Source organism: Corylus avellana, chromosome ca1 (genome assembly GCF_901000735.1).
Source record: "Corylus avellana chromosome ca1, CavTom2PMs-1.0".
NCBI classification, from domain to species: domain Eukaryota; kingdom Viridiplantae; phylum Streptophyta; class Magnoliopsida; order Fagales; family Betulaceae; genus Corylus; species Corylus avellana.
Genome location: NC_081541.1, coordinates 23,489,695 through 23,505,122, shown reverse-complemented (window position 1 = coordinate 23,505,122; position 15,428 = coordinate 23,489,695). Strand labels below are relative to the sequence as shown.

The following is a 15,428-nucleotide window of genomic DNA, read 5'->3' as shown; positions in this document are numbered from 1 at the left end:
AGGAAGGTGACAGGCAAAGTTCCTCTTCTGTGGCTGGTGTTGTCGAAAGAAATTCTAAAGGTTCAAACCTTGTCCTTGCAGTTACCATTTCTAATGATCGTTCTAACAACAAGTGGGTCCTTGATACTGCTTGTACATTTCATATGTCCCCTAAAAGGGATTGGTTTACTACCTATGATTCAGTCAATGGTGGTTCAGTCTTGATGGGAAATAATGTCGCCTGCAAGATTGTTGGTATTGGTACAATCAGAATTAGGATGCATGATGGGATTGTGAGGACTTTGACGAATGTTCGACATATACCAGATTTGAAGAAAAATCTTATTTCATTGGGCACTTTGGACTCCCTTGGATACAAGTATTCCGGTGGAGGTGGAGTCATTCGGGTTAGCAAAGGCTCATTGGTTATAATGAAAGGTAACAAGGTTGATGGCCTCTACTTTCTTCAAGGTAGTACGGTAACAGGTTCAGCTGCTGTGTCTTCTTCAGATGATCCAGATTCAGACACTACCCGGTTATGGCATATGCGGTTGGGTCATATGAGTGAGAGGGGTATGACAATCCTGAGCAAGCGAGGTTTACTTTGTGACCAGAAAACAGGATCTCTTGACTTTTGTGAGCATTGTGTGTTCGGGAAGCAGTGTAGAGTCAAGTTCAGTACAGACATCCACAGAACAAATGGTACATTGGATTATATCCATTCAGATCTATGGGGTCCCTCTCAGGTTCCATCAAAGGGTGGTGCTCGATACTTTGTTACATTTATTGATGATTATTCGAGAAAGGTCTGGGTGTATTTTTTGAAGAAGAAAAGTGATGTGTTTGTCACTTTCAAGCAATGGAAGACATTAATTGAGAATCAGACTAAGAAGAAAATCATGCGACTCAGAACAGACAACGGCATGGAATTTTGTAGTGGTGAATTTAATAAATTCTGCAAGGATGAAGGCATCGCTAGACATCGCATAGTTAGTCATACTCTACAGCAAAATGGAGTTGCTGAGCGGATGAACAGGACTCTCTTGGAGAGAGCGCGTTGCTTACTTTCAAATGCTGGGTTGTCTAGAGATTTTTGGGCTGAGGCGGTCAATACTGCTTACTATTTGGTCAACTGTTCTCTATCAACAGCCATTGATTGTAAAACTCCTTATGAGGTATGGTCTGGTACTCCTGCTGATTATTCTTTTTTAAAAACTTTTGGTTGTCCTGCTTATTGTCATGTGAATGATGGTAAGCATGAACCTAGGTCAAAGAAATGTATATTTCTAGGCTATGCGGATGGGGTGAAGGGATATAGATTGTGGTGTTCTGATCCTAAATCACCTAAGTTTATAGTCAGTAGAGATGTTGTATTTGATGAATCTGCCATGCTTTACCCGAGAAAGGAGTCTATTGTCTCTGCAGGAAAGGAGCAGGGTTCTAACAAGGAGGTGGAGCTTCAGGTGGAGGCTTCACAGAGGGTGCGAGATAACACTCAAGATCAGCCTGTTACAGATGTTCATGATTCCAGTTCTGATGATGATGATCCACAAGAAGAGCAAGAGACCAGTATTGCGGCTGGTAGACAGAGGAGGCAGATTAGGCCATCTCAGAGATATGGCTATGCAGATTTGGTAGCATATGCACTTACTATGGCAGAGGACACTGCAGTCCAGGAGCCTTCCACCTACTCAGAAGCTGTCACAAGTAGTGAGTCTGCTCAATGGGTTGTTGCCATGAATGAGGAGATTGAGTCTCTTCATAAGAACCAAACATGGGAATTGGTGAAATTGCCTAAAGGCGCTAAAACTGTTGGTTGCAAATGGATCTTCAAGAAAAAGGAAGGAATCCCAGGTGTTGAAGATGCAAGGTTCAAGGCACGTTTGGTAGCAAAGGGCTATAGTTATAGAAAAGGTATGGACTTCAATGAAGTTTTCTCTCCTGTTGTGAGACATAGTTCTATTCGTGTTTTGCTTGCCATGGTTGCTCTAAATGATTTGGAACTTGAGCAACTTGATGTGAAAACTGCATTTCTGCATGGTGAGCTTGAGGAAACCATTTACATGCATCAGCCAGAAGGAGTCATTGCTGAAGGTAAAGAAGATCATGTTTGTCAGTTGAGGAGGTCGTTGTATGGTTTAAAACAATCTCCAAGACAGTGGTACAAGCGCTTTGACACCTTTATGATCGGACATGGTTACACAAGAAGTAGCTATGACAGCTGTGTGTATTACAGGCAATTGTCTGATGGTTCTTTTGCTTATTTGTTACTCTATGTGGATGACATGCTTATTGCTGCTAAAAGCATGTTGGAGATTAAGAGATTGAAATCTATGTTGAGTGATGAGTTTGAAATGAAGGATTTGGGTGTTACGAAGAAAATTCTTGGTATGGAGATTCACAGGGATAGAAAAGCGGGAAAGTTGTACTTGTCACAGAAAAAGTACATTGAGAAAGTACTTGAACGCTTTGGTATGCATAATTCTAAATCAGTGAGTACTCCACTTGCAGCTCATTTCAGACTCTCAGCAACGTCAGCACCACAGAGTGAGGAGGATGAGCAGTTCATGTCACATGTTCCTTACTCCAGTGCAGTTGGAAGCATCATGTATGCTATGGTGTGCACACGTCCAGATATTTCACAGGCAGTCAGTGTTGTTAGTCGCTACATGGCGAATCCGGGCAAGGTTCACTGGCAGGCAGTGAAATGGATACTCTGTTATTTACGGGGCACTACAGATGTTGGTTTAGTCTATGATAGAGGCAGTGGTATCAGTTCCAGTGTTACTGGTTATGTTGATTCAGATTATGCTGGTGATTTGGATAAAAGAAGATCTCTGACAGGTTTTGTTTTCACTCTCTCGGGGTGTGCCATTAGTTGGAAAGCGACTTTACAGTCGACAGTTGCTTTGTCCACTACGGAGGTAGAGTATATGGCAACAGCAGAGGCAGTGAAAGAAGCTATTTGGCTCAGAGGTTTGGTTAGTGATCTGGGTTTGCAACAAGATGAGACTGTTGTATTTTGTGATAGCCAGAGCGCAATACATTTGACCAAAAATCAAATGCATCATGAGATGACCAAACACATTGATGTCAGATATCATTTTCTTCGGGAGGTCGTGACACAAGGTGATATCATAGTGAAGAAAATTGCTACGGCGGAAAATCCAGCGGACATGTTGACGAAGCCACTTCCGATCCTCAAGTTCAAGCATTGCTTGGGCTTGATTGGTGTTTGTAGTTTGTAATTACCCTTAGGGGTGTTGGAGGAGACGTCTTGAGGATATTTGTGTTGAAGACTTGATGAAATTCAAGTCAAGGTGGAGATTTGTCAGATTTTGTGACTTGTTTTCACAAGTCTTACCGTGGGCCCCACAGCAGTATGGCATCCCATACTCTTTGTCTTGTTTTTTTTTCTCTCCCACACGTCTCTCTTTCTCTCCATCTATTGAGCTTCTTCTAGAAGCTTTTGAGAAAAGGCTGGCTTTGTTTTATTTGAAGCCATTCGGTCATCAAGAAGGAGAGGAGGGCAACAGCAACTTAAGCAAGAAAAAGAGAGAAAGAAGAAAAGAAAGAATTGCCGAGAGAGAGGGACTTGTGTTGCAAAGAGAAGAAGGGATATTTTTTCCTTCATTTTGAAGAAGGAATTTTAGAGAATATTTTTCTCTTTTGTATCTAATTCTCTTTTGAGTGAGATTGGGGTGTATTGGTGCTTTTGGGTTTGAGTGGTTTTGTTTGTACTACTCTTTGTACTCCACTCTTTTGTTAGTGAATTTCTCCTGGATCGTCTCCGCCAGTGGATGTAGGCTTGTTAAGCCGAACCACTTAAATCTTGGTGTCTTGTGTGGTTGTGTGATTTTTATATTATGCACTTTTCTACTTCTTTGGTGATCTTGGATTTGCATTTGTCACAACACAAACTACTAAGCAAATAAGCTCTCTCGGATTCAAGAGTGTCCGGACGAACAGAAGATATGTCCAAACAGTTGGAGTTTCAAAAATATATTGTTGGTAGAGATGTATGGACAACACAAATCTAGACGAGGCAAGTCCAAATGGAACAAATCTAAATCCATATGGGATAGTCAGTTAGGGTTACGAAACCCTAGTTGCGTATGTAGACTCACTTATTGTGTCCGGACATCACTGCCTCATATTGCAGTTTCTATTTAAACGACTGCTTATTCTCTCTAGATTTTTATCTCTCAGTCACACAAAATTTAGAGGAACTCCTAGAGAGTTTGTGAGAGATCGGGTCTAATGGGCTTGGTGCAATACTACACATACAAGTCACTTAAAGGACGTACTTCAATAACATTATCGTGTGGATCGCTTGAAGGGTTGAAGAAGCTAACAAGGATGTTTGTGATTGCACTACAAGAAGGTAACACATAGTCTAGCAGTGAGGATCAATAAGGATTCAACTAGAAGAAGATCAGCCAACATGAGACTTCTTGAAGTAGACTACGTGAACAACGGGTCATCCTATGACAGTGTATGGTAAAGTTGGTAGTGAGTAAGGTTTACTATATGTGTTTTAGTTAGTTCTTTAAAATATAGTAAGGTTTTTTCTTTAGTGCAAGGGTTTCTCTCTTCATCAACGAAATATTGTATTGTGATTTATTTATGATGGATACTTCTTTATTGTTGGCTTATTATCTAACAATGTTGGGTTCTATGTTTTGATATTTTCATATATCCTACTTCATATGTTTGTGTTTATTTTTCATTCCACTACCTGTTAGGGTCTACACAGGGTGAACCTTTACAACCCTTCTTGTTGAACCAGGTTTTTCAAATTGCATATAATAACGTATTGCTAATTTGTTACCTATAGATTATAGTTAGGGAAAATTACAGTTTACCCCCCTAAAATTGACAGTGTTTTTCAATTCGAACACTAAAGTTTCAATTTTTGCAATCTACCCCTCCAAAGTTTCAAATTTTTGCAATTTGACCAATTGTATCCAAAGCTTCCTATATTGCCCCTAATTTTTATTTTTTTATTTTTTATAAAAAAAAATTTTAAAAAAAAATTAGGGGTGGCTACCATTTTTGCACCTCCAAATTTGTTTTTTTTTTCTTCATAAAAATAAAAATTAGGGGCAATATGAGAATTTTTGGATAATATTGGTCAAATTGAAAAAAATTGGAACTTTATGGGGGTGGATTGCAAAAATTGAAACTTTAGTGTTCGAATTGAAAAACCCTATCAACTTTGGGGGGTAAACTATAATTTTTCCTTATAGTTATATACTATATTGTATAATATATCATACAAAGTTACATATTATGTATTTATACTATTGTTATATATAATATACATGTAGTAGCTACCGATCACATAGTCAGGTATTCTATTGTCTATAATTATAACATTTATATCATAACTTATGATCACCTATAGAATTAAAGTATATTACTAGTACAATAGACTTAGTACTACACATATTATATAACAGTTCTTATAGTATATATATATATATATATATATATATATACACTAAGTCTACTACACTATATTAGTATTGTATAAAATGTATGACCATACTCGGTACTAACTAGTTAGTTAATATACTAACATAACTAATTAGTTAAAAATTTCATCGAATCCAACATCTAATCAAGCGTAATTCCCCATAGACAATTCACACTCAAACTCTCTCTCTCTCTTGGGGGGGGGGAGGAGGGGGGGTTAACCCAACCGTCAGATCTTAGTGAGCGAGAAGGGTCCATCCAACAACCCTCATGTAACAAATCAGGGAAAAGCACTAGTCACATCTGCACTATTACCCCAAAAAGACTAGTCAATTTAGAGCTTCCTTATAATTCATTATAAAGCTCAGTTTCACCTAGTAATTAGGCAATGTGAGGTTTAACATGCATGACTATCTTTATAAACCATCCACTCTATGTGAGCTTCTTCTCATTTTCCCAATATAGGACCGGGGTGTTACAAACTCCCCCTCTTAAATTCATGACGTCCTCGCCAAAGCCACGTCATGCAATGCTATCACATGACCTAGCGTTACTAGGTGGCTCTAATACCACTTGTAACGATCTAGGAAAAAGCGCTAGCCACATTTACGCTATTACCTTAAAATGACTAGTCAATTTGGAGCTTCCTTAGAATTCATTACAAAGCTCAATTTCACCTAGTAATTAGGTAATGTGGGACTTAGCACCTATTACTATCTTTATAAACCACCCACTCTATGTGGGCTTCTTCTCATCTTCCTAATATGAGACCGAGATGTTACATCTTGGGTGCAATGACTCATTTTGGTTCTCAATGGGATAATTCTCCAACAATGCTTGAACCATTACTAACACAAACATGAGCCAAATAGACAAAGATACAAGCTTACAAGAAATTTTAAGTTTAAGAAGAGTTTCTTATAGGGCAGCGGCGCTGTTGCTTCGTAGTGGCTGGCAGTTTGGGGTTGGTGAAGATCTTGCTTTAAGATGGCCAGAGGTTTGGGAGAGAGGGAGAGAGCAACTAGGTTGGGGTTGGCGAAAGGACTACTTCGTGGTGGCCAAAAGCTGGATTGTGGTGGCTGGCGGTTTGGGAGAGAGAGAGAGAAACTGGGTTGGGGTCGGCGAACGGACTGCTTACTGGTGGCTGGCGCTCCTACTTCGTGGTGGCCGGCGGCATTGCATCGCCAATGGAGGTGTAGCCGGCAGTTGTTTTGGTGGGTGGAAGGGGGTGGGAGAAATTAAGAGAGACAGAAAGAGGGCAGCAAGCCAAGAGGTGTGGGATTTGGTGGGTGAAACCTAAACTAAACGTGCATTTTGTTTTTAAATTATTTTTTATTTTTTATTATTATTTTATTAAAAGGCAGCTTAACTAGGTAAGGGCAAAATGGGGGGAGAAATCCAAAAGTAGGCACATGATGAGCACGTGACACGTTGGCCGTCATGGTTAACGTCTTTGCTTGACGGAATGGGGTCTTTGGTAACGAAATGGTCATTTGATGGGGGTGTAATATAAAGTTGGTAGTTGATGGAGGGAAATAGTCATTGCGTGGTAGTTCATGAGGGAAAATGATAATTTCCCCTCTAGAATAATATATAATATATATTCTTAACATCACTAAACTGTGAATTGTTACATAATAATGATATGACATTTATTTTCATAAAATGTTGACTACCGTGTATATTGTTTTAAAACACTATTTTAAAAGAGTATATCATAAACCATATTTTTATCTCATAATTATCGCATAATGCTAATATGACAATTCTACATATTAGTATTATGAGATAGTTATGATACAAAAATGTGATTTTAAATATTTCTCAAACTAAAAATTGCAGTATCTCATCCACGTATTTATGCTAACATAACAGTATTAACTAACTATTGGATCAATCATTGTTTCAAAATTTTAGAACCAAAATTTGAGGAAAATATTGATTATCTTTACACAATTTTTCTACACTCATAAGTCGAAACAAGATCAGATATCATTTGAATATTTGATTGTTATGAGCAAATCCAAAACCTTTGTAGATAAAGTCAATCATTATTTCCCAACCGATTTTGATAATCTATATATAAAGTTTCAAAAATAATGTTATACTTATTCTCATTTCTTTACATAATTGTTTCATATTCATAAGTCAAAACAATATGAGATATCATTTGATCGTTATGAGCAAATCCAAAATCTTTGTAGATAGAGTCAATCATTAGTTCCCAACCATGAAGCGAATTGAATAAGCTTTTATTGTGTCGCTGAAGTTATATAAAAATATAATTTAAGGGGAAACTTCACTTTATTTGATTTTAATCAAATTGTGGTTTTAAAAGCCACATATAGGTGCAAAAAAAATTGTGTAAAGAAAAAGGAGTAAGTGTAGCATTTTCTCAACTTTCAAATCTTATGAAAAAAATTATAACAAAATGATATACTTTAAAGGTGATTTACTCCATTTGTCCTGGAACACTTGGTTTTTGTTAAAAATAAAATAAAATAAATAAATAAATAAATCCTTAAAATGAAAGGTTTCATACAACATCAACCTGCCTTTTTTATCATCCCAAACCAAGACACGTGGACATAAAATTTTCCACTTTTCAAAAGTTGAGGCAATCCCCTTGTGCCAAAGGACCGTGAAATAAAAAGAATTTATTTCATAGTATATATTAGATTTTAGGGAAAATTTCACTTAAGACCCTTGAATTACCACTCATTTTGAGAAGACTCCCCAAATTTTAAAAACTTTCAATTTCGTTCCCTAAACTTTCAATTTGATGCAATGTACCTCTCTCTGACAATTTCTAAACGTTAAAAGTGATAAAATTATCTTTATACCCCTAACATTTTTATAAAATTTGAAATTTACCCCTTAATTTCAAATTAAAATTTGGATAAAGTCCACATACTCCTTCAAACTACCACCTAATTGACGGTGTCCCCCCCAAACTTTCAATTGTAACATGTCTCCAAAACATTGTCAATATCCCTCCAAGGCTAGCAAAAATATCAAAATGCTCCTATATATTTTTCAATATAACAAAAATACACCTATAATTCAAAAAAATAACAATTTTTTAAAAAACAAAAATTTTACTTTAAAAAAAAAAATTATTTTTTAAAACGAAATTTTTTTTATTTTTTTTAAAACGATTTTTTGAAAAAAAAAAATGGAAAATTTTATTTAAAAGAAAAACAATTTTTTTTTTATTTTATTTGATTTTTTTAAAATATATTTTAAAAAACAAAAATTTTACCTTTTTTAAACGAATTTTTTTTTATAGGGGAAACTTCACTTACCCCTCCCAAACTTTCGAGCTTTTTGCAGACACCCCCCATTGTTTAAAAACTCTCACTTTGAGGTATCTAATTTCGATTTCCTTTCACTTTCCCCCTTCCGTTAGAATTTTGCAATTAAATCAAACGGTCAAATGAGTAAAGACCTTTATACCTTTAAAAAAATTTTAAATTCCAAATTTACCCTTATTTATAAATAAAAAAATTATGGAAAACTTCACTTATCCCTCCTGAACTTACGCGTCTTTTGCAAACACCCCCAATCTTCAAAGTCTCTCACTTTGGTGTATCAAATTTTCGTTTCGTTCCAAATATCCCCTACCATTAGATATTGGAGTTAAATTAAACGGTAGAATGAGTAAAAGACCATTATACCCCTAAAATTTTTAAAAATTTCAAATTTACCCTTATTTATAAATAAAAAATTATTATTATAATTATTATATTAAAAAAAAAAAAAAAAAGTGATCCAAACTTGTGACCCTCCGATGGGTCACTTGGTGACCGGCGGGTCACAAGTTGTGACCCTTCCACCGAGGTCTTTCAAACTGTTAGAATGCAGTGCTGCTCTAATTCGTGAAAGTGTAAGGAGCGGATAGAACACCGATGAACCCATGGGTCAAGAGTTTATTTTAGTTAAAAATTATTTTTTAATAAAAATAAGGGCATTTTAGGAATTTCACACCCCTCTGTTAGGATTTAACAGAAAATCCTAACGAAATGTGATAACTGAAACGAAAGAAAAGTTCAATACACCAAAGTGAGAGCCTTTAAAGATTGGGGGGTGTTTGTAAAAAGTACAAAAGTTCAGGAGGGGTAAGTGAAGTTTCTCCAAATATTATAATTATTATATTAAAAAAAAAATAAGGGTAAGATTGGAATTTCACACCCCTCCGTTAAGATTTCAAAAAAAATCTTAACAGAAGGGGCAAAGTGGAAGAAAACGAAAGTTTGATACATCAAAGTGAGAGTTTTTGAACAATGGGAGGGTGTCTGCAAAAAGCGCGAAAGTTTGTAGGGGGTAAGTGAAGTTTCCTCTTTTTTATTTTTTTTAAATGGAAAATTTTATTTAAAAAATTAAAAAATAAATTTTTTTAATAAAAACGAAAATTTTCGATTTTAAAAAATAAAATCGAAATTTTAGGTTTTTTTTTCTTATAAAAGGATTTTTTTTTTATTTTAGGTTTTTTTTTTTTTTTTCAAAAATTTTAGTATTTTTATTTTTATTTTACTAAGGGTAGTTTCATCATTAGAAGGACATTAACAATATTTTGGTAGTTTGGAGCGACATTGTCAATTGGGTGGTAGTTTGAAAAGGATATATGGACTTTCCCTTTAAAATTTTAAAAAATTAAAGGGTAATTTGATCTTTTTAGTGGTTTCCGTTAGAATTTAACAACAAAAATTAACGAAGGGGAGTCAATTGTATCAAATTGAAAGTCTATGTGTGAAATTGTGGTGGTTCAAGAGTCCTAAGTGAAGTTATCCCAAGATTTTAAAATTTTAATAGTATATATATTACTTCGTGTTGAATATATTGTCACGTTATTTAAAAATCATCATTCATCAGGTGATAAGCGGATTAAACTGGGGGAAAGCTAAAAAAAGAAATTCAAGTTCAAGGGAACGTTTAGAAAACATAGCAGAGATCTTGCGATGAACAGAAGTTACATAACCTAGGGAATTCTGATAGGAGAGAAGCTCATTTTGCAAAGAGATATGCTTCACCTCATTAAAATGGCCATCTTTCAGCCATAAATGTCTACGTGGCATGAATTTTTTAATTTTTCTTTTTCCCTTCCTACAGCACCTTCTCTCTCCACTGTCAGCCAAGACTTTTTGTTTTCTCCTTTTTCTCCTCTTCCCTCCATTTCTCCCTCTCGCCATTTTCTCCCTCTCTCTCTGTTTCTCCCTCCCTCTCCCTCTTTGAGCTCTCACCGGTGTTGGTTGACTGGGTTCAGAAGCCAAAACTTTTTGTTTCTTCCTTTTCTCCTCTTCCCTCCATTTCTAACTCTCGCCATTTTCTCCCTCTCTCAGACGCTCTTTCTCTCTGTTTCTCCCTCTTTGAGCTCTCACCGGTGTTGGTTGACTGGGTTCGGAAGCGGCGGTGGTTTGGGTCCAGCAGAAGTTTTGCTCAGAAGACGCCATCGGCTTGGATCCAGTAACGGCGTTGGTTTGGGTCCGACAGAGGTTTGGATTTGGTATGATTTTTATTTTATTATTTTTATTTTTTTACTGTAAAATGATTCGATGAACATTCCTATATGATTGTTTGCTTCAATATGATGTTGCTATAATTTTATGCTTGTGCTTAGCTTAGTGGTGAAAAATGGGATTTACTGCAATGTGATTTTGTCTTCTTTTTTTTTTTTTTTTTTTTGTGTGTTTCTTCTGTGCATATATGAGATTATCTTTACAATTTTTTGCTGAAAAATGGGATTATCTTTGCAAGTTCAAGTTGAACTCAATGATGCATGAACATATGGGTTGGATAACGAATTGAATTTAAAAAAGAAAAAGATTATGAATAATTGAGGTGATTACTTTGCTTAGTGATTAAGTAGATGCTTACGATTTTGGTTCAACTCAAGCACTTGAATGGACAGATTCTTGGAATTTACATGAATGGATTTCATTTATAAGATATGTAGGGTTAAAAGTGTGGAATGATGTTAGGCATGATTACTCCATTTGGACATTTTCTTCTTGTCAAATAATTATACTAATTATACATTTGTAGGATTAATTGGGATTGCCTTATCTTCTCTTAAATGGACATTTCAAGTTCACGCTTGAACAATGAGGGTGAAGTTGAATCTTTGTGTACACGTATTCCAAATGATGACACGGATAAAGAAGACATGTTGGTGCTTTATTCGGAGGAAGAGTTTGATGATAACGAAGACAATGTTGTATTACCCGAGATGATTGATAGGAATGATGAAGTTGAAGAACCACAAAAGTCCATGACCTTTAGTTCACATGAAGAAGTAATCTCATATTATAAAAAGTATGCTAAGCAAGTTGGCTTTGGTGTGTTAAAAAGAATGATTAAAAAGTCACCAGATGGTCACCCGAATTACATGATCCTTACATGCCTTCGTGATGGCTCAAAGTGATGCAGCAAAAGTACTGCTTCCAAAGCAACACCAACAACTAATAGAACTGGGTGTAAGGCTAGGATTTGTGCAAATTTATGGGATGATGGGACGTGGTATTTGAGTAAAGTAGTGATTGAGCATAACCATCATTTAAGCCCAAAAAAAGCAAGATTTTTAAGGTGTTTTAAGACCATTAATGATGCTGCAAAAAGAAGGCTTGATCTTAATGATAGATCTGGAATATGTTTAAATAAGAATTTTAACTCATTGGTTGTTGAAATGGGGGGGTTTGAGAATGTTCCATTTGGGGAGAAAGATTGTCGAAATTTTATTACCAAGGCAAGAGAGTTTCGGCTTGGCAAAGGAGGTGGTCAAGCACTTTGTGATTATTTCAGAAGAATGCAAGACATGAATGATGACTTCTATTATGTGATGGACATGGATGATGATGCTAGGTTGCGAAATGTGTTTTGGGCTGATGCACGAAGTAGGGCAGCGTATGAATTCTTTGGGGATGTCATTACATTTGACACGACCTACTTGACAAATAGGTATGACATGCCATTTGCTCCTTTCGTAGGAGTGAATCATCATGGCCAGTCAATACTTTTTGGAGCAGGACTACTATCAAACGAGGATACAGACACATTTGTTTGGTTGTTTGAGTCGTGGTTGAAGTGCATGAAGTACCGAGCTCCAAGTGCAATTTTAACGGATCAGGCTAGGGCAATGAAAAATGCAATTGCGAGAGTTTTTCCAAGAACTCGACATAGATATTGTCTATGGCACATTATGAGAAAATTTCCTGAAAAATTTGGTGCACATGATCATTGCGAAGACATTAAGAGTGCCTTAAATACTTGTGTGTATGATTCTTTCACCGTTGATGAATTTGAGGAAAATTGGAAAAAATTAATTGAGAGTTATCAGCTTCATAATAACTCGTGGTTGAATGGGTTATATAGTGAACGGACTTTTTGGGCGCCAATATATATGAAAGATACATTTTGGGCGGGAATGACTACAACGCAGCGGAGTGAAAGCATGAATGCCTTTTTTGATGATTACGTGCATTCACAAACCACACTAAAGGAATTTGTTGATCAGTTTGATAATGCTTTGAGAAAAATGGTTGAGAATGAGGCGCGTTCTGATTTCAATTGTTTTAATCGCACAATTCCATGTGCAACCAATCTGTCTTTAGAGAAGCAATTTCAAGATGTTTACACAAACGCAAAGTTCAAAGAAGTTCACGAACAGTTTGCGACAGGTGTGCATTGTAACAATTCTCTTCTTAAAAGTGAAGGTGCAATTTCTACCTATCAAGTGGTTGAAACTTGTCAATCTCATGAAAACCACATGACCGACAAAACATTTATTGTTTTCTTTAATGAAGACGAATTTGAAGTGAAGTGCACTTGTGCAAAGTTCGAATTCAGAGGCATCATATGCAAGCATTCTATTTCGGTTCTAGTGACAAAGAAAGTTACAATGTTGCCACCAAGATATATTCTTGATAGATGGAGGAAGGATATAAAGCGAAAATATACTTTGATTAAGAGTAGTAATGATGTGTTTGTGAGTAGCTCTGGTGCCCAAAGATATGACAAAATGTTCGTGAAATTTGAAGAATTAGCATCGCTTACATTAGAAAGTGAGGAATATTCTATGGAAGTGATGAAAAATCTTGATATGTTAAATGAGAAATATCGTGCCTTAAAGTCTGGAAAGGTGCTTTCTCCTGTTAAGGTTAAACGTCTAGGGAGACCACGGTTACTAAGAACGGTACCTGCTATAGAGAAAGTGTCCAAAAAATCACAAGTTAAGATGGTGCCTATTGTAGAGAAAGCGGCCAACAAATCCCAATTAGAAAAGAAGGCATCAAGCAGCAATAATGTCAAAAAGAAAGGACAAAGAAAGAAGGTTCATAATTTTTTTTCTTTTTACTTGCAAAATCAATCATTGCTTAACTGTACACTTTACACAAATATTTATTAACTGTAGAGTTCCAAAGCAAAGCAAGATGATGCCAAAACTTGCGAACCTTCATTGCCTCCTACAACTGGTGATCAGCACGACCAATTTATTAACACTCAGGTGATTTATTGAAATATGACAATCTTGCATGTGTTTAATTATGATTTTGCATTTATTTAAATTTGTTAATGTGTGCGTTAGGTGGATCCAACCAATGAATTCTCAAAATTAGTCAGCCAACACAAGTATGAAGAAGCTTTTGATGCAGCCTTGCGAATAAGTGATGTGTCTATTGTATATTCATTATGCTCTCAGGTTTACAAATTTATCACTACGTTATGTTACTTATTAAAGTATACTCGCTGCAACCATTTCTTATTGATGTTTCTTTTTTTAGGTTGATCTACGGTGTATTTTATCTATAGATCCTCTTCCTTTGAGCCAAGTAGTATTGCTTTACCTTTTGCGGCATCTAACATACGGTATCAATGACAACATTTCCCAAAAAATTGGTTGGATGATAGACGTTGCAAATGCCATAATTCCAACAGACCCAATGATTGCAGTGCATGTGCAGCCAATCCTCAATGAAGTCTATGGCTTTCTCAACTATCAACAATACTTGCCTACAATTACTAGTGATGAGCTCTCAAGTATCCGTCGTCTGATACATATAATTTGTTCCAAGATCATGTAATATGCCAATAACTTATGGGTGAGGGTGTTTCTCTTTTTGGGTTGAGGGTGTTTCATCCTTGGGTTTAGTTTTATTTTTGTAATGAAGGAAAACATTTATCATTTTGGCTTATGTAGTTATTTATTTTTGTAATGAAGGAAAACATTTGTCATTTTGGCTTATGTAGTTATTTATTTTTGTAATGAAGGAAAACATTTGTCATTTTGGCTTATGTAGTTATGTAGTTATTGTTGGTTCATTTGTTCTACCAGGAAGTGGGTATGCAGCTGCTCAAGTATGGAGGGAGGGGTTCCCTCAGAGTGTGCAAGATATTGTATCCAACGAATGCTGAGCATTTTGTTTTGCTCTGTTTTAATGAATCCCAATTCAAATAAAAAAAAAAAAACAAAAAAAAAAAAAAAGGAAGTGGGTTCTATGAATGATTTGCCCAATTGTTATGTTCTGCACAATGGAGGATCTCAATTAACGTTTAAGACTTTCATTTTGGCAATTTTTGGTTGCTGTCTTCATTTTCTGGTGTTTGTGCTTTTGTTGTTTCATATTTGGTTTTCACTTTTTTTTTTTTTTTGTTTTTGTTTTGTGGAGGAAGGAGTGAAAGATAGTGGTGTGTAGTATGAGTTTGAGTTCATGTCTTTTGTTGTTGTTGCTTCTGCTGCTGCTGCTGCTTTTCTTTTGGTTCTGTACAATGAACATAGTATTCAAATGCTGTGGTTTCTGCAGGTTTATGTTTCCTGCCTGCCAAGAACCCATACACTGGAAAGTTTTAACAATTTAGTTTCCCTTTTTCCCTTTAAAAGCAAAAATTTAAGCCTTTCTTTCCTTTGTTCATGTCTGTAAGTTGAAGCCTCTGCCATATCTGATGGTGAAAATCAATTCTTCAAATCAGCAATAACC

At 35.9% G+C, this 15,428-nt stretch overlaps 1 protein-coding gene across 1 annotated transcript; it reads left to right on the top strand.

Moving 5' to 3' along the window:
- Nucleotides 1-12,046: 12,046 nt before the first annotated feature.
- LOC132167220 (protein FAR-RED IMPAIRED RESPONSE 1-like) lies at nt 12,047-15,081 on the top strand. Its single transcript, XM_059578127.1, has 4 exons — nt 12,047-13,783; nt 13,865-13,957; nt 14,039-14,152; nt 14,235-15,081. The coding sequence occupies exons 1-4, from the start codon at nt 12,140-12,142 to the stop codon at nt 14,532-14,534; spliced, it is 2,151 nt and encodes a 716-aa protein (XP_059434110.1). The 5' UTR covers nt 12,047-12,139; the 3' UTR covers nt 14,535-15,081.
- The last annotated feature ends 347 nt before the right edge of the window (nt 15,082-15,428 follow it).

Bases quoted from the DNA above. Each gene is read 5' to 3' on its own strand.
- LOC132167220 (XM_059578127.1), top strand. From the start codon at position 12,140: ATGGGGGGGTTTGAGAATGTTCCATTTGGGGAGAAAGATTGTCGAAAT. The intron at 13,784-13,864 runs GTTCATAATTTT...TATTAACTGTAG, and splicing joins AGAAAGGACAAAGAAAGAAG to AGTTCCAAAGCAAAGCAAGA. The intron at 14,153-14,234 runs GTTTACAAATTT...TTCTTTTTTTAG, and splicing joins TATATTCATTATGCTCTCAG to GTTGATCTACGGTGTATTTT.